General features: G+C 47.1%; 1 protein-coding gene across 20 annotated transcripts in view; it reads right to left on the bottom strand.

Moving 5' to 3' along the window:
* Positions 1-11,627: 11,627 nt before the first annotated feature.
* The window catches only part of UNC79 (unc-79 homolog, NALCN channel complex subunit), a 315,670-nt gene continuing 303,474 nt past the window's right edge, over positions 11,628-23,823 (bottom strand). For all 20 annotated transcript variants that reach the window (XM_053224882.1, XM_053224883.1, XM_053224884.1 and 17 more), the window contains 2 exons: positions 15,009-15,050; positions 11,628-12,806 (listed from right to left, as the gene is read on the bottom strand). In XM_053224882.1, coding sequence (XP_053080857.1) covers positions 12,606-12,806; positions 15,009-15,050 — 243 coding nt within the window. In that variant the 3' untranslated portion in view covers positions 11,628-12,605. The remainder of the gene's footprint in view (positions 12,807-15,008; positions 15,051-23,823) is intronic.

The following is a 23,823-nucleotide window of genomic DNA, read 5'->3' as shown; positions in this document are numbered from 1 at the left end:
GCCAAGAGAAAGGTGATCCAGGAGTCACTTGCCTGCCAGAAAACCTCTCCTCCTCCCCAGGAAGACTGCTCTCCATTCACCATGCGTTCCAGCAGAAGCCATCAGCACAGCCATGAGATGTCCCCTTCCAAAGGTGCTTCCCACACATCTGTCTGTCACCCCATTGGCGACTTGTCTTTAGTCTTCAGGGCCTGCCTCCTTTCTTCCTGTTCCCTCCCACATCCCCGGCGCCTGGCTCTTGACTTCTGACCCCTGCCACGGCGGGCTGTGAGCCCAGCCTGCAAGGTCCCCTCCTGACTGAGCAGACAGAGGGGCTCTTTTACACCCAGAGCTAGTGTCTGACCTTCCAGGGGCAAAACAAGTCACTGAACGCCACACCAAGGACCCGGGAAGGACAGAGCCCCCTCTACCCACTTGCAGACTCATTTCCACCCCTGATCCTCGTAGGAACTGATGCCTCCATGTGAGCCACGCCCTGCCTTCATCCGGAGAGGCCACCGCTCATGCCAAGCCCAGCACTTTGGGTTAGGCTGACCCGGCCTGGCGCTGGGTCTCCCCGATGACCCCCTAAGGCCTTTCCCAGGTACTCAGACCCTCTCTGGAGAGTCACCAGCCTCTCTTCATCCGGAAGGAGGTGGTGGTCTCCCAGCGGCCCCCTTCGAATGTCTTGTGTTCTAAAAATGCTGAACCGTCCAGAGGGGTTGGTGGACGAAGGGAAGGAAGGGGAGGGAGGGAGGGAGAGAGGGAGGGAGAGGACCCTCCAGGCCTGGTAATCTTGGTCCCCTGGCCTGTTTCCCAGGTGGCCACCCGACCTGTGGGCACATCACTAGGCCCGTGGGGACAGAGGCCTGTGGTCTGGCATCGCCCGGATTGGGAGAACACTCCTGACCCCGTGGTTCCCTCACCTCCCATACACTTGCTCAGAAGGAAGTGGACACATTTAACGGTTCCGCTCTCTCTGTGTAGGAACTGAGCTAGGTGGACTCCGTCCACTTTCCAGACCACCAGTGTGGTTTTCCAGACCACCAGTGTGGTTCTCTGAAGGGTCTTTGGGCCACGGTGAGACTTTGCCATCCAGGTAAGCCTGACAAGACAGTAAACAAATCCCCGTTTGGGCTGAACCTTGGAAATCCACCTTGGGTTGGGAATCCCTTTGCCCATGGAGCTGTGTTCCATTGTGTTTCAGAGAGCAGAGGGGAGAAGGTGAATTTGCTGTGACCCTCACCCGGGTCCTCCCCGCAGGTCAGCAGGAACAGGCTGAGGACAGGCCCAGGCCCATACCCTCCCAGAAAGGGCTCTGTTCTTCCTTTCGGTTTTCCTTCTGCGTGAGGACCTGTGTTTGGTTTGGATTTGTGTTCTGCTTTCCCTGCCTACCTTGGCATGGCACGGTGCCACCAGTGGCCTTTGTCACTGCCTCGAGCTGGTGACAAAGGACCAGGGGATGTGGGTCTGCAGCAAGGCTCTTTCCCTTACTGCCTGTAGCCTGCCACCGAGTCCCCTGCGTGTTCCCTGAACAGACACTCGGGTGGGACCCCAGCTCTATGCACACGGCACCGTGGGCTCAGAAGTGATGGGAAGACACCTTCGGTCAGAGGGGAAGGCCCTGACTAAGGGGTCATGACGTGATGGGCATCCAGCCTGGGGAGACCTCAAGGGAGGCAGGGCACAGCCCAGCTTTGCACAACCCCACAACTCCCACCTTCCCTCACCCTGGCTGAAACCTAGGAGGTTTTACAGTTGGCCTAACCCTCCAGCTGCAGGCAGGGTTTCCCAACCGTCCACCCTTGGCATCCACCTCGCTCTAGGGACACGGCCAGGGCTCCACGAAAAGCTAACATTTGCGCATAAATTCCCCCCACATCGGGTTTGTAAAGTCTCCTCTCTTGGCTAGTGCAAGCCAAGAGAAGAACCCAGTTTTTAAAAACGAAGTCACACGAGAATTCAACCCCACAAACCTAGAACTGGCCATTTGGATACTGTCCTGTGTGCCGCAAGGAGGCCTCACTGGATTTTTCGCTTAAGTGACAAGAAGCATCTGTAAAACCACACCAACCTGGTCTTTGAAATCGGAACTTTTGTTTAAGGAACGTATCTGCAGCCCCTAAACGCAGACCAATCTTCAGGCTAGCCCAAACTTTGAGGTCGAGAAATGCACATTTCTTCTCTGCATTTTCTCAAATGGATATTTTTTAACTGTCTCCTAGTTGAGCCCGACTTAGAATGGCATATAGGATCTCCCAGAGTTTTTAGGTGTTATTTAGAAGCTTCTAAAGCAAGTTTTGGAAGAAAGACTAATAGCTATAAAAATATAGACATATATATTATATATAGTTATATATATATATTTAAAGAGATATCTATATCTATATAAAATTACTGTACTCTCTGAATCTGTACACAGTCTGACTTAAACAGCCCAGGTAGTATGGGATATCTAATGCATGAATGTAAATATCCTGAGATCTGCCTTCCTCGCAATGTGCCGTGTGCATACGGGGAGAGGGCTCTTGTCTCTCGTTCTGTCTCAATGGACAAATGTACAAGTGGTGCCGTCTTGTCCACCAGCGAGCCACTAATGTGGATTTTGTGCTGAGACCACGCAGGAAGCAGGACCGGTAGCACTGGGGGGGCAGACTGGATGCTACTTATGAGGAAGAAAGTACCATGCCTTTTTTATTTTCAATAAAAATACACTTATACAGATGATTATCAGCTGTCTTTTGTGGCAGGGGCCTGGTTCTGGGCAGTGGGGGGCATGGGAAGGAGAGAGTGGGCTGAGTGTGCGGTGTGACCCTTCTTTGAGGGCCCGGGGGGACCTGCTTCATTTCCATATGGTTTCATCATAATACCCAAGACTGGCATTGATGGGGACTCTAAGGTACCAACCTTGTCTCTCCTCCCCCGCACTCAGCCATCCTGATCCTTGACTCAGCTGAAAAGACCAACCCTCCCAGTTTGCCTGAGACTGGGAGGTTTCCCTAAAACATGGCACTTCCAGAAAAGTGCCTGGGTGGCTCAGTCAGTGAAGTGTCCCACTTCAGCTCAGGTCATGATCTCACGGTTCATGGGTTTGAGCCGTGCCATTGGGTTCTGTGCTGACAGCTCAGAGCCTGGAGCCTGCTTCAGATTCTGTGTCTCCCTCTCTCTCCCCTCCCCCATTTGTGCTCTCTCTCTCTCTCTCTCTCAAAAATAAATTTTTAAAAAGTTAAAAAATTTAAAAAGAAAAAAAACTAGAAGCAACTAGGAATTTTTCTGTGTTGCTCCTTCCATCCCCACCCTACACCTCCTAATTTAAAAACAAATGTCCTCCCTTCCAGACTCTGACACAGGGATAACAACATTCCGAAAAGGGATTCCTAGAAGGGCAATGCCCTGCTGCAAAGAGAGGGGCGCTCTGATGGCGACCTTACAGGCTGGCAGATATTCTGCTCACGTGGGCTCGCGGCCTGGAAGTGAGCCCAGCCCAGGGAAGTACAGTCCCTGCCCAGGAACACGGAAGGGTCCAAAGGGTATGAGGTCGTTCTGAAGCTGCCCTCAAAGAGCAGGGCGGAGGAAGATCTGGTGTCTGGGCACTTGTTCTGTGGAGTTCCAGGTGATGCTAGCTTCAGTGCCACTGACTTCTGCCTGGAGGGTTGCCCTTAACCTTTGAAACAGGATATAGTCTCAGGGGCTCGCATGTTCTTTATGAGAACTTGCGGTTTCATTTTTATGCCAGACTTCAAAAAACAAATGTAATAAGCATGCCTGGATCATGGGAATACACACAGAGATTTTCAGAGCCCGTATGTGTGTTCACAGCCCGACGGTGACAAACGTCGCGGTGGGGGATGAGAAAAGAAGCCAGCTGGGCGCCATGGCCAGCTTGCCTCCCCTCTGCCAGGCCTCGGCACCCATCGTGCCTGGACACTGCCTTGAGTGATCTCCCTTCTGTGTCCCCCCACGCTCCCCCAGCAAGCTCATCCAGGCCCGGGCGGCAAATCCCCTCATAGGCACCTGATTCCACGTGTGCACCTCCAGCCCCAGCTGTCCCTGTCATCTCCAGACTGGGGTTTGTCCAGCAGCTCACTTGCTGTGAACAGGCGGCTCATCTCAGCCCAGCAGGACTCCCAGATCCCCCTCCACTGCCATCTTCCTCAGCTCCACTCGTGGCCTCGTTGGCCACCACCGTGTCTCATGCAAACCCCGACAGGCATGCTTTATGCCCCTGTGCCTTGGGCCAGTGACCGATAAATCAGCAAGTCCTACCACCTCCCATCTCCACGTCTCTGAGATCCAGCCACTTAACACAGCTCCCCCTACCCGGGTCCAAGCCACCGCTGCTTCCTGCCCGGACTACAGTGAGATCCTGACCTCAGCTTCCTGCTTCCACCTCTGTTGTCCCCACCATCAGCTCCCACAAACGCTGGGGGAATCTTTACAAAACACAGGTCAAATCATACATGAATTAAAAACCTGCCCATGGGGGCGCGTGGGTGGCTCAGTTGGTTAAGCGTCCAACTCCTGGTTTTGGCTCAGGTCACCATCTTGCAGACTGTGGGGTTGAGCCCCACGTCTGACTCTGTGCTGACAGTGTGGAGCCTGCTTGGGATTCTCTCCCTCTCTCTTGGCCCCTCCCCTGCTCTCCCTTTCTCAAAATAAATAAACATAAAAATTAAAAAAAAAAAACAAAACTGCCCACAACTTCTACAATTATAATAAAAGCCACACTCCTTCCCCTGGCTCACGAGGCCCTTCCTGACCTGCCCCTTGTTTCTCCCTCACCCCCAACCCGACCCCTCCTCCTGTTCCCCTCCTCTCCCTTGGCCACCCTGGCCTTCCTGCTGCTCCTTATGTGCCAGCTGATGCGCTTACAGTCACTCTTTCCCCAGTGGTCACCTTGTGGCTTTCTTAGGCCACTTAGTCATTCTCCCTTCTATTGCCTTAGTTTATTTCCGTACAACGCTTCTCACCCCTAAGAACCCTTGCTGACACATGCATGCATTTACTGTCTTTTTCCTCCCACGAGAATAGAAGTTACCTGGGGTGCCTGGGTGGCTCAGGTGGTTAAGCATCTAACTCTTGATTTCGGCTCAGGTCATTACCTCATGGGCCGCGTTGGGCTCTGCATTGAGCGTGGAGCCTGCTTGGGAGTCTCTCTCTCTCTCTCTCTCTCTCTCTCTCTCTGTCTCTCAAGATAAATAAACCATTTACAAACAATAGAAGGTGCCTGAGAACAGGGACCCCACTCTGGTGTTTGGTCTTATTCATTGCTGAATCTCCAGCCCCTCAAACATTGCCTGGCACAAGAAATACTTGTAGAATTAATTGAGTAACTGTGGGTTGTGAATGTAACACCATACACACAGCATAGAGAAAAAAATACAGCATTTTATTGCATATAACTTTCGAGAGTCTCCACCTCATTGTGGATGGGGGTGTGAGAGGCAGAAAAACCTGGATTTGCAAAATCAATGGGATTCAGGCCTCTTCCTGTTTAGTGGGTCTCTTTGGGCTGTCTCTTGGGTGGACCGTCTTCCCAGGCCTGCTCCCTTCTAGAAGGCACCCAGGTGTACCCCTGAGCAGGTGCCGGGGTCTCTGGTGCAGAGGGAACCAAGCTCAGATGGAGTGGTTGAGGTCCTGGCAGGTGTTGGGGCCAGACCGGGCTGCCTCCCCTTCAGGTGACAGCAGGGCTGTGCCTGGGCCCTTCTAATCTCTGAGGGTGAGCAGTCTGCCCCCACTGCTCCAGATACAAATGTCTGGGTTGCAGCAATCTCTTCTCCTGACCGTGGCCTCTGCCCAGCTTCCTGCTCTCAGCCCCAGCCGCGGGGACCCTGGAATCTGCGCCCTGATGCAGGCTGGGAGAGGGTTGCCGGGGCTGGGGTGCAGACTCCTGTGTGCAGCCACCCCCTTCCTGTGTGCAGCCACCAAGGCTGCCCACGGCCACAGGCACTTCTGAGGATGGCATGCCACAATGTTGTGGGGCTCCCGGGTGCATATCCATCTGGGTATTTTTACGACCTCCTCACCCCCATGAGAGAGGATGCAGACATGCCCGCCTGGCCTCTCAGCCCTGCCCTACATTGGTCTCCCTTTTTCTTTTGTCAACGATCCACTAGGGTCTAGAAGAGCTGGGCTCTCTGCTTCCTCCTCCGATCTGAGCAGAACTTGCCCTACATCTGAACCTCATCCTGGCTCATGCCATCCATGAAGCTAGACTGGGGACTGTGGTTTCCTGGAGAAGAAGAAAGAACATATCCATTTATTATTTTCAAAATACTATTCCCATGACAAACACAAAGACATGTTCATACCATGTGAAGTCCAAATGATGACAGAACAAGCCATATGGAGGAGGATTTCCCCGTTGCTCATTCAAACAGAGGAACGTGGAGCCTTGAGTCACCACATGGAGCACCGCAGCGTGGGAACGCCCGCACTTGGAAGAATTGGAACCAAATTCCCATTGCAAGCTGTGATTTCATTTCAGCAAAACACCAGCTGTCACCTGGCATTACAGTCTGAAGAATAAATGGCTGCATGAACGTCGGGCGCTTAGCACAGAGCCCGGCATACCTAGGAGTCATGAGTGCTCCTTAAAGGCTAGCTGTCATTCTTGTTTATGATCCTCTCTCTGCTAAGTACCTGACAGATATCATCATGTTTACTCTTCACAGAAAGACTGGAAGAGAGGAATTACCACCTCCATTTTGTTACCGATGAAACCAAGGCTTAGCAAGATCAAGTGACTTGCCCGTGGTCAGAGAACAGGTCTGCGGCAAAGTCTCGAACCGATCTGGCTTCCCGGCCTGTGTGCACCTGACTCCCCCAGCCCTCGGCCCAGCGTTCAGCAGTCTGAGCTGCGGGCTCTGGGTACACCCTGCTGTCTGGAACTGGCCCGATCCCCCCCTCTGCAGAGCACCCCCACGCCCCCGCACCCCCAGCTCAGCGGGGGCCTGATTGTCCTCACCTGGAGTGTTTCTGTCCTTCATGCTTGATTACTTGCTGGTTCCTTTCTTTTCCAAGTGGCCACTTGAAGGAGCGGAAATCAGGGCGTCTGCCAGCCAGCCCCCGGGAGGCTCCCCTCTCCACCGCCCTCTCCACCGGGCTGCTGGTGGGGGCCTGTCTGGGCTGCATAATTAAAAAGCCAGCTCTTTGTTCAACCAAATCCGCGGCTTCTGCCAGCGTCCTGTGCACCCTGCAGGGAAGAGCTGGTGCCTGACATCACCCGCTGACCTCCAGTGCTCTGAGATGGGAGAAACCAGGATGGTGGTAGACTGGACAGACCAGCCCCAACCTGAAATGAGGTCAAATGGATGGATGGGTGGCTGTGGGGAGCACCAGGGGCTCCAGCCAGTGGCCATGCAGGTGGGGGCTGAGGAATGATGCTGGGGGAGCAAGGCTACTATGGGCTGAGAAAACAGCCCCAAATCCTGCTTTGCCACTGGCTTGCGGAGGGAGCCCATAAAATGCGAGGTTAGGCTAAACTGGGTGGCGAACGCACACGCCTGCAGGGTGGGACAGGTAAACGCGTGAAGCAAGCCAGGCCCTGTACATCAACCCAGATGCAACACGACTTTTGCTGAGAGGCTTTTGGATTAGGGTTAGGGTCTGCTTGCTTGGGAGGCAGAGGTCAGAGGTCAGTAATGGAGCCCGTGTGCTCCATCAAAGAGGTTTCAAACCAAAACGAGAAATGACAAATTGAAGCTCGTCAAACAGAACATGGGATGGATGGGCCAAGTTCAACCAGTTGTCTGCCAGGTGGTGACTTTTGGCCTACATTATTCTACCTTGTTGGTCAGGTGAGTAGCAAAGGACTCCACACATCATTGACTATCAGATTATGTATCAGAAAGAATCAGGGATTTAGGAGGCAGGCAGATCTGGCTCGAATTTTGTTCTACCTTCTACTGAGTGACTCCTACAAGCATTTGGTCTCTCTGTGCCTCAGTTTCCTCATCTGTAACATGGGGTTGATAATAGAAGTGCCTTTCTCCCATCATGGTTGTGGAGACTAAATGAGATGCTGTATCTGAAGTGCCTGACATGTAGTAAGCCTTTATATATGGCAGCTATGATTATAGTTAATTGGGGCCAGTGTCCGTAGGGCTGCGAGAACTCTCAACAGGCCTCCAATCTAAGAGTTCATCATCATGCTTTTAAATTCATACATTTTTATCCTTTTCCATAAAACTGTTATATTAAGTGGAAAACTATAAATGACATATTTTGCGAGCATAATTTTTTTCCCCAAATAAATGAATTCCCAAAGCAAAGGGGAAAATGCCCTTGTCAGAAGATGCGACGCTGGCTTGATGGAAATTTATGATGGATGATCAATAAACAGAAACACCAAGATTGAGCTGCTCCAAGAAGCCCTTAGATTTCTCTATCCCATGCTCTTAGCACATGTTAATCAAAAAAGCCCAGAAGCAGAAAAAGGTAAGAGAAATGAACATTTACGGAGTCTGACTTGGGAGTCAGACTCCGTCCAGTCCTAACGTTATTACAGCTGGCTGCATGACCTTGGATAAATTATATAATCTCTGGTCCTCAGCTGTCTCATCTGCAAAATGGGAATACTAGCGTGGGGGGTGCACTAAGAAGAGAGAAGGTAATATGTGTAACGTGTTCAGGACCTAGTACATCCCCAATAAATGATGGCTCTTGTGGTTTCTCTTGGATCCTATTCAAGAGGCTTACTGCTTGTTGCTCCTGCTGGTGGAATGAACCGGCCAACCTTTCATGCATAACATTTCAGTCCCCAGGGGGGTCAACTCTCATTAAAAACATGGCCTGGTACTATTCCATTGAGTTCCAACCACTCCCATTACTGTCAAAACACTCAACCCGCCTGATATACATATTTGCATGTTAATTGTATTAAAGAAGTATATGAAACAATCTGCATTGTCCAAATTATCACCGGAGGCCCTTCGACCCCAGCTCAGGGAAGAGTCTTGGTGGGTAACCCATCTTCTCCCATCCGATCCAATCTTAGCTGGCCTGTCGCAGCAAACGGCACAGTTGCTGCAACCGCTTGACTTCAGATGAGACTCTCTGGGAAGAGATTTGCTGAAAACACCCAGTGAGAGGCAGAATGACACGCTTGTAAAGGGAGGATACACGGTGGAGACTGGACACCTTTGGCTAATGACCACGTTTGGCTCTCATGGCCTGTAGGTCTTGCTTCTGAGGGACTAGCGGAAGGAAAAACCAGGTGACTCTGCAGCTGGGAGCTGTTCCCTTGAGTGGTCTTCACAAGGCGAAGGCGTCCCCAGTCTTCCTGGCGGTCCATATCTCCCAAGTGCCATGTGAGCTTTCCATCACCCCTGGGAGATGGGTAGATATCTCCATTTTATAGATAAGGAAAAACAGAGGTCCACAGAGGTTTAGTATCTTGTCCAAGGTCACCCAACTAGTAAGAGGCATGCTGATGGCAAACAATCATGGGATCTATGCGTTTGCAGATTTTGGTTCATTCTACCCTTGGGAATCTCAGAATGTTCTGTTCACACTCTAAGCCAGTAGGACTCCATGGGGGAAGGAACACTGACTGTATGCCTTGACCCTCTCCAAGCCAATAGTTAACACTGGCCAAATCTGGATCAGGAAAAGTGTGTTGGACTCCCTCTGCCTTCTGTGGCTGCCAGACTGTCACTGGGGGCTGGGGGGGTGGTATAGCCGGAGTCAACATGGGCAGTGATTGAGAGACCAGTCCTTGGCGTTAGCCAGCCTGTGGTCAGGTTCCAGCTTTGCCTCTTATTAGCCATGTGACCTTGGGCAAGCAGCTTTACTTCCCTAGGCTTTAACATGACAAAAAGAATAACTCATAACTTTTATTGAGTGCTTACCACGTGCCAGGCACTGCTCTCTTTGTTTGCGTCCTTGTATCACCTCAACAACCCTATGAATTAGAATGTGCCATTACCCCCATCATACAGATGAGGAAATATTAGTAATGACATTTCAAAAGCCCTGAGGTGGCAGGAAGCTACATCCATGCAAAGGTTCAACGCGGTTTCTCTCAGTGGCCTTCAGCTAGGCCAGGGGTCAGCAGACTTCTCTGCAAAGGGCCAGATGGTGAATGTTTTAGGCTCTCAGGGCTGCACGTCTCTGTCCTACCTCTTCAACTCTGCCCTTGTAGCACAAAAGCATCATAGACAGGATGTACATGGCGGGTGTGACTGTGTTCCGATAAAACCTTACAAAAACAGGCAGTGGGCCCACCCCTGATCTAGGTGAATGGCTTCTCCTCTTGTTAGGGCCAGTCCTGCTAAACTCCCATCTGTCCCCTCTTTTCTCCACTTTTTTCTTCTAAGAACCTGAGTCCGACTCACCCCGGGAGTGAAGGGGGGTGAGTGGCTAACATAAGGATATAAAAAGAAGATGAGGACACTGGGGAATGGGGGTGAGGGCAGTGTCGGTCAGAGAAGAGGCTTACTGGTCTCTCTAAACCAGTGACGTAGGCAGGGTCCCATCAAGGACAGTATTTGGGTCAGGTTGGCAGGAAGGTGGGTCACGGTTCTCAGGGGCAAGGAGGCAGACCTGGAGTAAAGGAAACATGTCTGGACAGTAGGAAGCTTTAGATGGGGGCCCAGTCAAGAGGGCTGAATTGAGGGTCCATCTCCGGCCCTTGGAGGGAGGGGAGGGGGGAAATGCAAATACAAAGGGACACTGAGCCCATTGAAAGAACTGGAGCTGGAGAAGAGCCTGTGGAGGACTCTGGACTTTGTTGGTAGGATGGGACTGCTAAGATCCCGGCTGTCTGCAGCAGGGTGGGCTCAGGACCAGCAAAGGGTTGGGCTACAGCTGAGCCGAGATGGGGAAGTCAGTTAAACCCCTCATGGGGAAAGCAGCGAAGGCCTCCCACTCTGGCCTGTGTCTGTTACCCGCTCCAGGAATCGCTGCTCAAAAAAAAGTCACAATTCAGCCCTTGCTGAGCCCACTGGGTGGCTCAAGAAAGACCTGTTGCTTAATCAAGTGCATTCAGTTCAACAGACATTAGTTAAACCCGTACTACGTGCCAGACCATGGGGATACAGAGACAGGACATAACCTCAAAGCTGTCACAGTTTACAAGTGAGAGAAATACACGCACAACTTCCTATACGAGACAGAACATTCACGGAGGCATAACCAAGCCCAACGGGGAGCCTTCTACCTGGGGATGGCCTTTCAGAAGAGCTCATTCGGAAAATATGAAGAATGATCATTGCTATGTTCTTAATCTAGGAACCGAGTGGCTCCCTGCAAATTTTCATAGGGACGAAGCTCTCCCACCTTGTCTTTCTAGAACTCACGTGAAACACTTAAACAATTGAGGACTTGTTTCCCCCTGAGAAGCATGAAGAGATCGGACTTCCCAGCAGAAAAGAGAAGCCTCCTAATAACCAACATAAATAAGTAAGTAAGTAAGTAAATAAATAAATAAATAAATAAATAAATAAATAAATAAAATGGCCTTGTGCCCTCAGGTCCTTCCTGGAGAACAGACTTCAAGTAAATTGTGTATTTCTCTTACCAAAATGACCCGAAAGAAAGCCTTTCCTCTCAATAGTTGTACTTAAGTGTTAAGGGAAGTTAGAGGAGTTTTCCAAGTTTACAAGAAACGTATAAACTGATTTTAAAAAACCCCAGGCTCACAGAGATAATAAAAAATGCATTTAATAGCATTTCAATATACAGCTTAAATGTATAGTAAGTCTTCTTGTCGTCAGTGCATTACAGGGATAGAGAAGAGAAAGATCATTTGTGAATGCACAGTCAAATGCTAAGTAGGAGTGCTGATAAATCTTGGTGTTCTTACACTATTAAAATTCTGTTTTATGAAACATAACTTCAGGTGCAGTGTTCTGTGCCAGCGTGGGGAGTCGTCTGGTCCAGTGTGCGATCTACAGTTTTAAATTGAATTGTATTACAAGTATTAACAAAAGAATAAAATTTATTATTCACAAAACTTAAGTGGTTGTCATAAAGCTTACAAGAAAGTACAGCCTAGAACGAATGAGTTGAAAAATTAGTTTTAAAAATAATAAAACTTACTGGACAGTTTTGGAAAATGAGATTATAAAACAAAGAAAAAAACAATTGGCACAGGTTAACCACCTAATTTCTAAGTGCACTTTGTAATGGTCCTTGCAAGCTGCCACTTTTCCCAGGATAATGACAAAAAGCTTCAGTCAAGTGTCACTGGCTTGTGGTGACGGGTTTTTTATTGCATTGCCAAGAGTGGATTTTAAGAAAAAACACTACAAAGGTTTCAAAAACCCTATTTATTCTCTATCATCAAAAATAGCAACAGGGGGACTTATACAACTTTTCTGTGAGTACCCACCAGTCTATTTTTTTTCTTAAAAAAAATAGAAGTTAGTTAAAGAAAAATGATTTGGTTTTTTAAAAAATAATGTAAGGAAACACTTAATCAGATAGCCCAAGGAGTCATCAGAAATATGTGTAGCAAGAAAGCTTCATTGTTGGCCCTCTCTGGCCTTTGCACGTCTTTTACTAGACTAGAAAGAGAATGGACAGTACCAGTATGTTCCCCAACCTGCTTGGATCAAATTGTTTTGTTTTGAAACCCATTATTGCTAAACCAGAGTGTTGACACTGAGAGCCGAGGAGTCCACTCATAGAGGATAAAATTGAGAGGCTGCTTCCGAGGACTGGATCTCCACCTGGGCCATTTTGAACTGGGTGCACTGCAGCCACTTGCGAAGGGCCACCAGGCCGGCACTGCTCTGGGTGGAGCCCGGCAGCGTCCGTAAGCTGTGGTGGTTCACGTGGTTCTGAATGGCCTGGAGGCGAAGCTGGAGTCCGGCGGATAAGTGCTGTTAAGAAAGGGCAAGACATCTAAGTTTAGTTTCTTTCCTCCAAGTGGGCACGGTCAACCCAGGGAGCGCCGGCTTGGGCATCTTCTGCAGGCAGAACTCCTACGTGGTTCAAGCGCTGTCTGGCCTGAACAGGAAGGCCAGCTCTCCAATTTGGCAGCGTGCAGGGCAGGGGATGTGGGCAGGCAGCATGATTCTAAAGTCACTCTGGCCCAGATCCATCCCAGTAATGCCAGTCCCAGCTTGACTCATCCATCGCAACGGGCACTGACAGCTGACACGTATTCTTGACCCCTGGGCGCTTATTCACCACGAGCGCCTGGGACAGCGGCGAAGGGCCTGGGCTCTGCAGCCAGCTCCCTGGGTTCAAATCCTAGCTCCTTTGTGGACAACCCTGGGAACAAGATTTTCCGGGCTGCGTTTGGATTTTCTCATGGACAGACTGGGGATAGTAACACCTCGTGGGTTTGTTTGTTTGTTTTTTAAGGATAAATGAGTTAACGGAGGGTTTAGAACGGAAGTTGGCGCGTAATATGTGCTCATTACATTTTAATCATGGTTACAGTCTCTCTGTTTTCGTGTTAGCGCACACAGAGAAGCTAGGTCCAAAGCTCTCTGGGCCTCCTCAGAGTTCCACAAAGCAGGGGCAGGGGCAATCCAATGCCTCAAGGAGGAAGTACAAGTGACTGTTTTCATAGTAAAAGCTAGCGGGAGATAGGACTTCGGCGGTGTCGGGGCCCCCACCTGTGGCCACAAACTGCACCAACACCACGAATAAGACCACGCCTGCAGTCACTGCAGATGGCTGCATTTCTCTCTCCGTGTCTGGGTACCTTGAGGTCACCCCCCCCTTATTGCAGCCAACATCCCTCCCCACCTCTGAGAAGAAATTCAGGCAGAAGGTTTCCATCTTCTGCCCCCTGCTTGTCCTGTAATCCTCACGCCATAGACGGAGCCCAGGTTTGGGTGGAGCAGGTGGCTAAGCTCTGCCATCATAATGTCAAGTAACTTTACTAGTCATGGAGTAGGTTTTGCCCAAGTGATGACAGTGTGTCACTCGAGGCGGGGTCTGGCAGCAGAAAAGTCACTGGGACAGGGTCTTTCCCTTCCTGACTGCACCCCCCCCCCCCCCCCCCCAGTTACCCTTCTTTCTGGTCCTATGTTTCCTCATATGTAAAACAAAGGATGGGGCCAGATCCTTGCCCTTCTAGCTCAAGTCCATCATTCATTCAATGTTATCCTTCCTTAATAGAATTCTTCTTGTCACAAAAAGTCCATTTTAGGGGCACTTGCGTGGCTCGGCTGGTTGAATGTCTGATTTCAACTCAGGTCATGATCTCACAGTTTGTGAGTTCAAGTCTCGCATGGGGCTCTCCGCTGTCAGTGCAGAGCCCACATCGCATCTTCTGTCTTCCTCTCTCGGTACCCGCCCCCTCCAACTTGCACTCTCTCAAGAATAAATAAGCATTTTTTTAAAGCCCATTTTATTTAAAAAAAAAAACAACAACAACCTTTTTAATGTTTATTTTTGAAAGAGAGAGAGAGAGAGAGAGCATGGGCGAGCAGGGGAGGGGCAGTGAGAGAGAGACACACAGAATCCGAACAGGCTCCAGGCTCTGAGCTGTCAGCACAGCTGACATGGGGCTCAAACTCACAAACTGTGAGATGATGACCTGAGCCAAAGTCAGACACTTAACTGACTAAGCCACCCAGGTGCCCCACAAGTCCATTTTATTTTTTACAGTTCATTTAGGTAATCTCTACACCCCACGTGGGGCTTGAAGTCACAACCCCGAGATCAAGGGTCATACGCTCTATTGTCTGTCTGAGCCAGCCAGGCGCCCCACAAAAAGTCCATTTTAGTGGCCAGGAGATAGCAATGAACACGCGCGGGCCCAGATCCCTACCTAAAGATAGGGTAGGCCTGTGTTCTGGTCAGGAACTGAGCCTCGTCCGGACTCTGGGATCCCCCCTCCACCCACATCCTCATAGAGAGCGAACAGGACGCGCGTGGCCCCTGCTATCATCTCGGCCTGCACGGCCCTTACCTGGCCCACAGTCTCCCACTTTATCAGCACTGGGCGGCCGAGAGCAGGGTGAATTCACCTTGCTCCATGGTAAGTGGAGCATCAGTGAGCCCTGGTAATGTCACGACCCTTCTCTGGAGGGGACTGGGCTTCCAGTCCACCAGGGATGACTTACCTTGGTATTTGACTGGATCATCGGCAACCACATAGGTATCAGCTGTGTGGAGAAACACAGAGGCCTTGTTATTAGCGGTCTCCATCCCCACCCCCATTCGCTTCCATTACTGCACAGGAGAGCAGAGCACACAGAACCCCTTTGACATCACAAAAGGGTGGGACCCTGCTGCGGAGTTATCCATTAACAGGAAAACATCTTTCTGAGGCCAGACCCTGCTGAGCTGGTGGCATTTGGAGGTTAATAAGTGCCCCATGAGTGCCTGAAACACACACTTTAGAGTAAATGACTGATTGTCTCTTGAAAGCGACCACACATGGGAAATTAAATGTGTATTTATTTAATTAAATCCTCACTTTCTTGAAACAGAATTTCCTCCACGGGATCTCTGAGACGGAGTCTCCGAGTAGGATGGCGACTCTATTTGCCCAGAGTCGTTAAGAAAATATCGCTGGGAATTGGTTGAAATGCTTCAGTGATGGAAAAAAAAAAAAATTAAGCCCCAAAGTAGCCTGGCTGTGATTTGGAAGGTGGGAATACAGCAAGAGTGACTTGGGGCGGAGGTTTGGACGGCACAGGTCACATGCAGGCGAGCAGCGGGGTCCCTGCTCCAACAGAGGGCGAGCCGCTCAAACTGCAGGCATCTAGGGAGCCCCGCCCTTCTGCTGCCTCTCTGGCCCACCCTGAGCCCCTCTGCTGTGCCTTTCCTAGGAAGCCACATGGTGTCTGGCCCAAGGGCCTCCAGGAGCAGCTCCCCTCTCCCTGCTTTGGTCTCTCAGCCACGTTTCAGCCCTCTGGAATATAAGGCTGCCTCGTAAATCCACAAGTTAGGGACAGAAGACAGTGTTTCCCAAAGTGTGTCCCATAGGACTCTAGTTTGGTGGGTTTAAATGGGGGAGCACTGGTATAGTAAGTCTGGAGATGCTAGGTTCCTTATTACAGCATTGCTCAGACCTTTACTGTACTAAATATGCATCATATCACTTCACTCTGTTCCTTCCAACCCTCTCTACTCCGAATTCAACAGAGAAGTACAGTGTCATGGGTTGAATTGTGCCCCCTCATGGTCCCTACCCACACTGCTTCAGAATGGGAATTTATTTGGAAGAGGGGTCAATGCAGATGTAATTGAGTTAAGGTGAGGTCCTTCTGTGGTAGGTAGCCCCTACCAGTATGACTGATGCTCTTAGAAAAAGGGGAAGATTTGGACACAAGCCAAAGAAAGCCAAAGACTGCCAACCAACCTCCCGAAGCTAGGGGGTCAGGATAGAGCAGATTCTCCCTCACAGCCCTCAGAAGGAACAGCCCTGCTGCCCCCTGACCTCGGACTTCTGGCTTCCGGACTGTGGGATAAGAAGTTTCCATGTTTCAGCTGCCGATTCTGTGGTGCTCTCACAGCAGTCCTAGCAAGCGAATTCCAGGGCACACTCCAGGAAGCACAGCCCACAGTTGGGAGTGTGCCAAGGGTGAGGAGGTGTTAGGGATTCAGTTGATGCTGAAGCGTGAGGTTCTCAGGAGGGGGGGGTCACGAGAAACATGTTTAGAAAAGCAGAGGTGAGGCCCCTCATCATCCGCCCATGATGCCTTGGGAGGCCACATCAAGGGATTTGGATTTGTTTCCAAATCCAATATAACTTTGAAGAGGGAAGCCCCATTCACCATGAGTGGAGCTGTGTTCCAGAAAAGTCACTGTGGCAGCAATCTGCAGACTAGGATGAGGAAGAGGATGGACCATGGAGGCCAGATGGAGGCTGCCTCGATGGTCCAGGTAAGACCAGGCATGGCTTCCAGGAGGGAGAAGGGTGGCTGCCTGCAGATACAACCTGAGAGGGTCTGAGGACAGGTCTGCTCTTTGGAGCAAGGAAAAGGTCAGAGCAGAAGGTGAGGTTTCTTTTTTTTATATATTTTTTTAATGTTTATTTATTTTTGACAGAGAGAGAGAGAGAAAGAGCATGAGCGGGGGAGGGGCAGAGAGAGAGGGAGACAGAATCCGAAGCAGGCTCCAGGCCCTGAGCTGTCAGCACAGAGCTCGACGCGGGGCTCAAACTGTGAGATCATGAGCTGAGCCGAAGTCAGATGTTCAGCCCCCCAGGCGCCCCGAAGGTGAGGTTTCAAAGTGTCGGCAAATGGGAGGGGAGCTGTGCCATGAACAAAATGAAAGAATTAGTGGGAGGACTGCTGGGATGCAGGATAATGACCTGTCTGTTTACTACTCATGGCCACGGGCTGCAAGGCTCATGTGATTCATCAACACACACACACACACACACACACACACAAACTTGGTGAAGTGACAAATTACATTTCTCTCTATGCTTTTGTTCCCAAGGCTCAATCTGGTTGCAGTTCTGCTTTGAGCATTTTGTTGAGATACACAATTTGCTAATTTGACTTCCACTGATGTTCACCCCTAAGCACATGGCTCATGTTGCAGCCATGTAATACTCCATCTCTAGCATAAATATTGTGTTTAGGAATGTGGTATGATATGTACCAGATGATATAATTGGACAAAAACTCAAAATATCAGAAAATGACATTTTCTCTCTGCCTCCTCCAACCACCAACCCTTATAAAAAACTTGTGGGATTACAAACGTCAGAGACAGATAAGGCTATGCTCTCTGGCCATTAGCAGGATTGGCTCATGTAAACATTCTGACTGGGAAAAAATAAACTAGTCTAACCACTTCCTCTCCAATGTCTGTACAGCAAAAAACAAGCTCTAAGGGTCCTAATGTCTACAAACTTGCATTGACTTTTGACCTATGTAATATGGAGCAAGCCTATATGCCTCTTGATATTTAGGAAATGCCCAAACTAACCTCCTGCTAAGATCCTGAGGGACCAAGGAGGGTAGAAGCCAGGAGGCACTGAGTACTCTGACCCTGGGTGGACACCTCTCCCAGTGCTGTTCTTGGGGCTAATGGCCTGTATGAGGCAATCAAGGGGAATAGTGAGGTTGGGTTTAGAAGGGTTTTTGCTATTAGCCCATTTACAAAACACGTGACCATATCATTCTAAAATATATCTGCAAAGGCCCTTCAGGTTTGTGACTTAAGAATCACATGACTGAAGTCTTCAAGTTAAATCTCATTATTATTGATAGCATTATATAAGCCAGCAGTCATCCTATTTCAGGAATGCTAATTTGACTTACTGAATAACAGTCATTTCAGTTCTCTTTTCCTAGTGGCTCCCACAAAGCTGTCAGTAGGAATTAGATGTAATTTATTCTGGGTTGTGTAATGTCATAATAAAGTTGGTTGGATTTTTTTTTTCCTCTGCAGAAACAATATCCAGAAAATGGAAGGACAATAAAAAAAAAAAATAGGTTGCTTTCCACCAAAATAAAAGTGATACATTTCCTTTTATCTCAGTTTATGCTACAGGATAAATGAAGACTTTCTGCTCAGTTAGACTGTATTCATTTCACTCCATGTTTGTTCTAGCCCTCAAAACTAAAATTAGTTGTAAAACTTTCTCTTTCAGCAAAGATGGACTAACAAAGACCAGATTTTACCCTCTTGCCTAGAACGAGTAAAATTCCAGATGGAGTGTATGAAACAATGATTTTCAGACACTGGGCATCAGCAATGCAGCACAGTGATCCCCGAGGGAGAGGAAACAAGGTAAGCCCTACAATATCTTAGCTAACTGCTAGAAAGCTTGCCAGCAGTAGCACAGGAGGAGGGACCTGGGAAGAGCCTAACTATCTTCCTGAGTTGAGATGGAGCTGGGAGTCCAGGGAGGTCAAGGTGTGTAGTCTGTCAGGCAGAATACTGCAGAGGAGAGAGCTTCACAGAAAGAGAGCACAAGAGAGAACTCTGAAGATGCATAAAGGGTCCCCCTTGAGTCTTCAGCTAAATACTGACCAGTGCACACATGTAAGAAAAACTACCCGAGGCTGAAGAAAAACAACCCCAGGAGATTAGAGAGATGATCACATGGCACCAGCAACAGTTTGTGTTCCCACAAACTGGTGACAGTAGACAATTCTTACATTTAATAGAACATCACGTAGAATACTTAGAAGGTTAGTCCCTTCATAGTGAAGAAACATTAGCTCTAGACAAAATGCAGCTCTGATCACCTGGCAAGGCTTACAAGCAAGTTTCAAAAGGAAAATAACTATTTCTAAATAATTTAACTATAACACAGAATACAGCTCAAAAATATTTATAGGGATACAAAAATATCCAGCACTCAAGAAAGTCAAATTCAAAATGTCAAGAATGTAATAAAAAATTACCAGGCATACAAAGAAGCAGGAAAAGGTGACCTATAATGAGAATAAAAATCAATCAACTGGAAAAGACCCCAAATGATACAGGTAACAGAATTAATAAAGAAGGACATTAGAACAGTTATTATAACTATATTCAATGGGGTCAAGAAACTAGAGGAAATATTGAGTGTGTCAAGTAGAGGCACAGAAGGAAATATTTGAAGAAACAATAGCTGATACTTTTCCAAATATAAAGAAAACTATAAATCCACGGATGCAAGAAGTTCAACAAACCCAAGCACAAGAAACACAAAGGAAACTACACTAAGGTGTTTCACCATCAAATTGCTTAACAATAATGGTAGAGACAAGATCTTAGAAGAGACCAAACAACAACAACAACAACAAAACCATATATTACATACAGGAGAAAAAAAGATTAGAATAATACAGATTTCTTGTTGGAAACAATGGAAGCAAGAAGACTGGAGGAGAAACATCTTTACAGCACTGAAAACAAACAAATCTTTGAACCTAAAATTCACTACCCAGTGAAAATATCTTCCAAAAATGAAGGCAAAATAAAAACATTCTCATACACAAAAGCTGAAGCAATCAGTCACCAGCAGACTTGTGTAAAAAATGGGTTTTTTTTTTTTAATGTTTATTTATTTTTGAGAGAGACAGAGACAGAATGCAAGTGGGTTAGGGGCAGAGAGAGAGGGAGACACAGAATCCGAAGCAGGCTCCAGGCTCTGAGCTGCCAGCACAGAGCCCAACGCGGGGCTTGAACTAACGAGCCATGAGATCATGACTTGAGCCAAAGTCAGATGCTCAACCAACTGAACCACCCAGGCGCTTCAGACCTGTGTAAGAAATAGTAAAGGAGGGGCGCCTGGGTGGCTCAGTTGGTTGAGCATCTGACTTTAGCTCAGATCGTGATCTCACAGTTCGTGAGTTCAAGCCCTGCATCAGGCTCGCTGCTGTCGGCTCAGAGCCTGCTTCAGATTCTCTATTCTCCTCCCTCTCTGCCCCTCCCCTGCTCTCAAAAACAAATAAAACATCAAAAAAAAAAAAATTAAAGAAAGAATAAGGAAGTCCTTTGAGCAGAAAAAAGATAGAAGTTTAGATCCATAAAAGGAAAGAAAAACACTGAAAATGGCAAATATAAATATGGCAATAATAGCAAATATAAGTTAATATTGAAAAAAAGTTTAAGTCTCTTTAAGAGATAATTATTTAAAGAACAAATAATAATAATGTATGGTTTGGTTTATTTCTACACATGTTTATAACATACACAAAGTGGTATAATATTACTTGAAGGTGGTAAGTCAAAAATGGATACTATAAACTCTAAATCAACCACAAAAAAAAACCCTAAGACAGGTAGCTAATAAGATAACTAAAAAACACACTTCTACTTCTAAATGACTTGTCGGAAAAGAAGAAATCAAAAGGGAAATGAGAAAGTATTTTGAACGGAATGGAAATGAGAACATATAAAAATTTGGAAGAACGCAGCTAAAGGAAGAAATTCAGTGCATTAAATATTGATGATAGAACAGAGGTTTCTCAAAATAACAACCTTAGCTTCGATCTTAAGAAACTAGAAAAAGAAGAGGAAATTATAGTCAGAGTTTAATCATTATAAATTCAATCCAAAAGAAGGCAAAAGAAAAAAAAAGAGGAACAAGAAACAAAGAACAGATGGGAATTACAGAAAACAAATGGCAAGGTGATAGATTTAGGCCCCAAAATGGCACAAAACACATTAAATGAAGATGGTTTAAAGACTCCTAATTAAAAGGAAGTGATTGTCAGATTGGATTTTTTAAAAAAACAAAACCCAGCTACATGCTGCCTATAAGAAATATACTTGAAAAATATAAAGACACAAATAGGGTAAAAAGTAAAAGAATGGAAAAAGATATACCATCCTAACACCAGCCAAAAGAAAACTGGACTACCTTTATTAATATCAAAGTATGGTTCACGGCAAAGAATATTAATAAAGATTAAGACAGCCATTTCAAAACTCATTTCATTAAGAAGACATAATAATCCTAAATATTTATGCACTTAATAACAGAGATTCACAACACATGAAGCAAAACTGATAAACCTGAAAAGACAAAGAAATCCATAATTACAGAGATATATCAATACCACTTTGTCAACAGTTGATAGAATAAGTAGACAGATATATGGAAGACTTGAACAACACTATCAATAAGCTTGAACCAACTGGCATAGGAAACTACCTGACAACAGCAGAGGACATATTCTTTTCTAGGGCACACTGAGCATTTACCAAGAACAACTATATTCTGGGACATAAACAAGTCTCAGTAAGTTTAAGATGACTGGAATTATATACAGTATGTTCTCTGAACACAAATGGAATTAAAAATCCGTGGGCACCTGGGTGGCCCAGCTGGTGAAGCATTCAACTTTGGCTCAGGTTATGACCTTGCTGTTAGTGAGTTCGAGCCCCACATTGGGCTCTGTGCTGACAGCTCAGAGCCTGGAGCCTGCTTTGAATTTTGTGTCTCCCTCTCTCTCTGACCCTCCCCCGCTTGTGCTCTGTCTCTGTCTCTGTCTCTGTCCCTCTCTCAAAAATAAACATCAAAAATTTTTTAAATTTGAACTGAATGTAAATGAGAACACAGAATATCGAATGGTGGGATACCGCTAAACCAGTGCTTACAAAGAAATTTATAAAAGACAAAAAAGATATTGTTTATAATAGACAAGAGTGAATTAAATCTAAAGTAATCAGAAGAAAGAAAATAATAAATAGAAATGAATAAATAGAAGAAAGAAAATAATAAATAAAAAAACAAAGAGAAAAATCAATGAAAACAACCCAAAAGCCTGGTTACTGTAGTTTGTTAGTCAAAAGCTCACTAAAATTGATATGTCTCTATACAGACTGACAAGAAAAAAGAAAAGAAAAGAAGTCACAAATCCCCAGTGTCAGGAATTAAAGAGGTAGCATAACTACTGATCCTACAGATATTAAAAGTATATTATAAACAATTTCATGCCAATAAAGCTGACTACTTTGATGAAATGGACAAATTCTTTGACACTACACCAAAGATGACTCAAGAATAAACAGGAAACTTAAATAGCACTATCTATTGAAAAAAATTGAATCCATAATTTAAAACTCTTCTGCAAAGAAAATTTCAAGACCAGGCAGTTCCAATGGTGAATTCTATCAAATATTTAAGTGAAAAATAATAATAAATCTACAAAAACTTTTCCAAGAAACAGAGGAGAGCCAGGAGTTAAGATGGCAGATAAGTAGGGGGACCAGAATTTCCCTTGTCCCTCAAACACAGCTGTACTGAAGTCAGACACTTGGAATACCCAAGGATACAGGCTGTGGAGTGACAGAGAAATCTCTACAGGTGGACAAAGCTTGGTGGGACAGAGGTGCCTATTCACGAATTGGAAGAGAGAAAACGGTGTCATAGGTACAAAGAGGGGGAACCCCTTCTATGGAGAGACAAAAGGAGGTAAAGAGTGGCTGTGGAAGTGTGGTTTTGTGTTTGGACAAGAGAAAAACCTCTCTGGACCATGGACTAAGGAACGAAGAATAGGGAGAGAGCCAGTTTCTACTTTGCAAACAGGCTTAAGAGCTAAAGACTGGAGTTTTCAGGGGTGCGTGACTTTCCCAGGACTAGAGTGTTGCCGTGTGCATTTGCCTGGCGGGGAGGGAGCCCTGGGGTACTGGAGCGATCTCGGGGGGCATGCTGGGAGAGAGCAATCCCCTCCCTTGATTACTGTGGGAAGAGGGTGTAGTGACCCCCAATGACAAAAGATCCTGCAGGCAACAGCCAGAGGCCCTTTGTTGGCTGCACAGCATGGAGCTACCCCAGAACGAGGTCCACGGGGTGTGGGATCCTTTAAGACATCAGGTTTTGAATCCCAGCCAAGTGCCTAGGAGGACACACCAGCTGCCTGAGCTACTCTGTGAGGGCTGCCTGAACAGGGTGGTTTGAGACACCTGGTCTGGGGAGGAGATATTCAGGTGTCACTATTTTTCTCCCCATAATCAACGTGGTGGGGCTTCAGGGAACAGCACAGTGGCCCCCAGTGGAGGTGGGACCCGCTTACACCAAACCCCACCTCTCCATGCCTGGTAACTATTTATCTACCAGAGTGAGATTGACACTGACCTAACCAGACGGCCTCTCCTCTAGACCATCACAGCCACCCATCCCAGGCACCAACAGACAACTGTCCTGTAGTTTTGAATGTTAGTCTGTTTAAAAAAAATTTTTTTTTAATTATTTTTTTCCCTCTTTTCTTTCCTTCTCTTCTCTTTTCCCTTCTTTTTCTTTCTACCCTCCTCTATTCTTTTTTCTTTCCTTTGGAATCAAGCTCATAGTTTCTGATTTGATTTTTGGTCAATTCTTATTTTCTTTCTTTCTTTTGTCTTTCTTTTTTTCTTTCTTTCTTCCTTTCTTTCTGTTGTTTTTTTAATGAGGAATGCTTATTCTTTTTATACCTTTTCTGTATCTCCTTCCTCTTTATTTTCCTCTCCCTCTCTCTGGATTAAGTCTTATAGTTTCTC

The sequence above is a fragment of the Acinonyx jubatus genome, chromosome B3, assembly GCF_027475565.1.
Source record: "Acinonyx jubatus isolate Ajub_Pintada_27869175 chromosome B3, VMU_Ajub_asm_v1.0, whole genome shotgun sequence".
In the NCBI taxonomy this organism is placed as follows: Eukaryota; Metazoa; Chordata; class Mammalia; order Carnivora; family Felidae; genus Acinonyx; species Acinonyx jubatus.
Note: the sequence above shows the minus strand (reverse complement) of the source record. Positions and strands in the feature narration are given on the sequence as shown.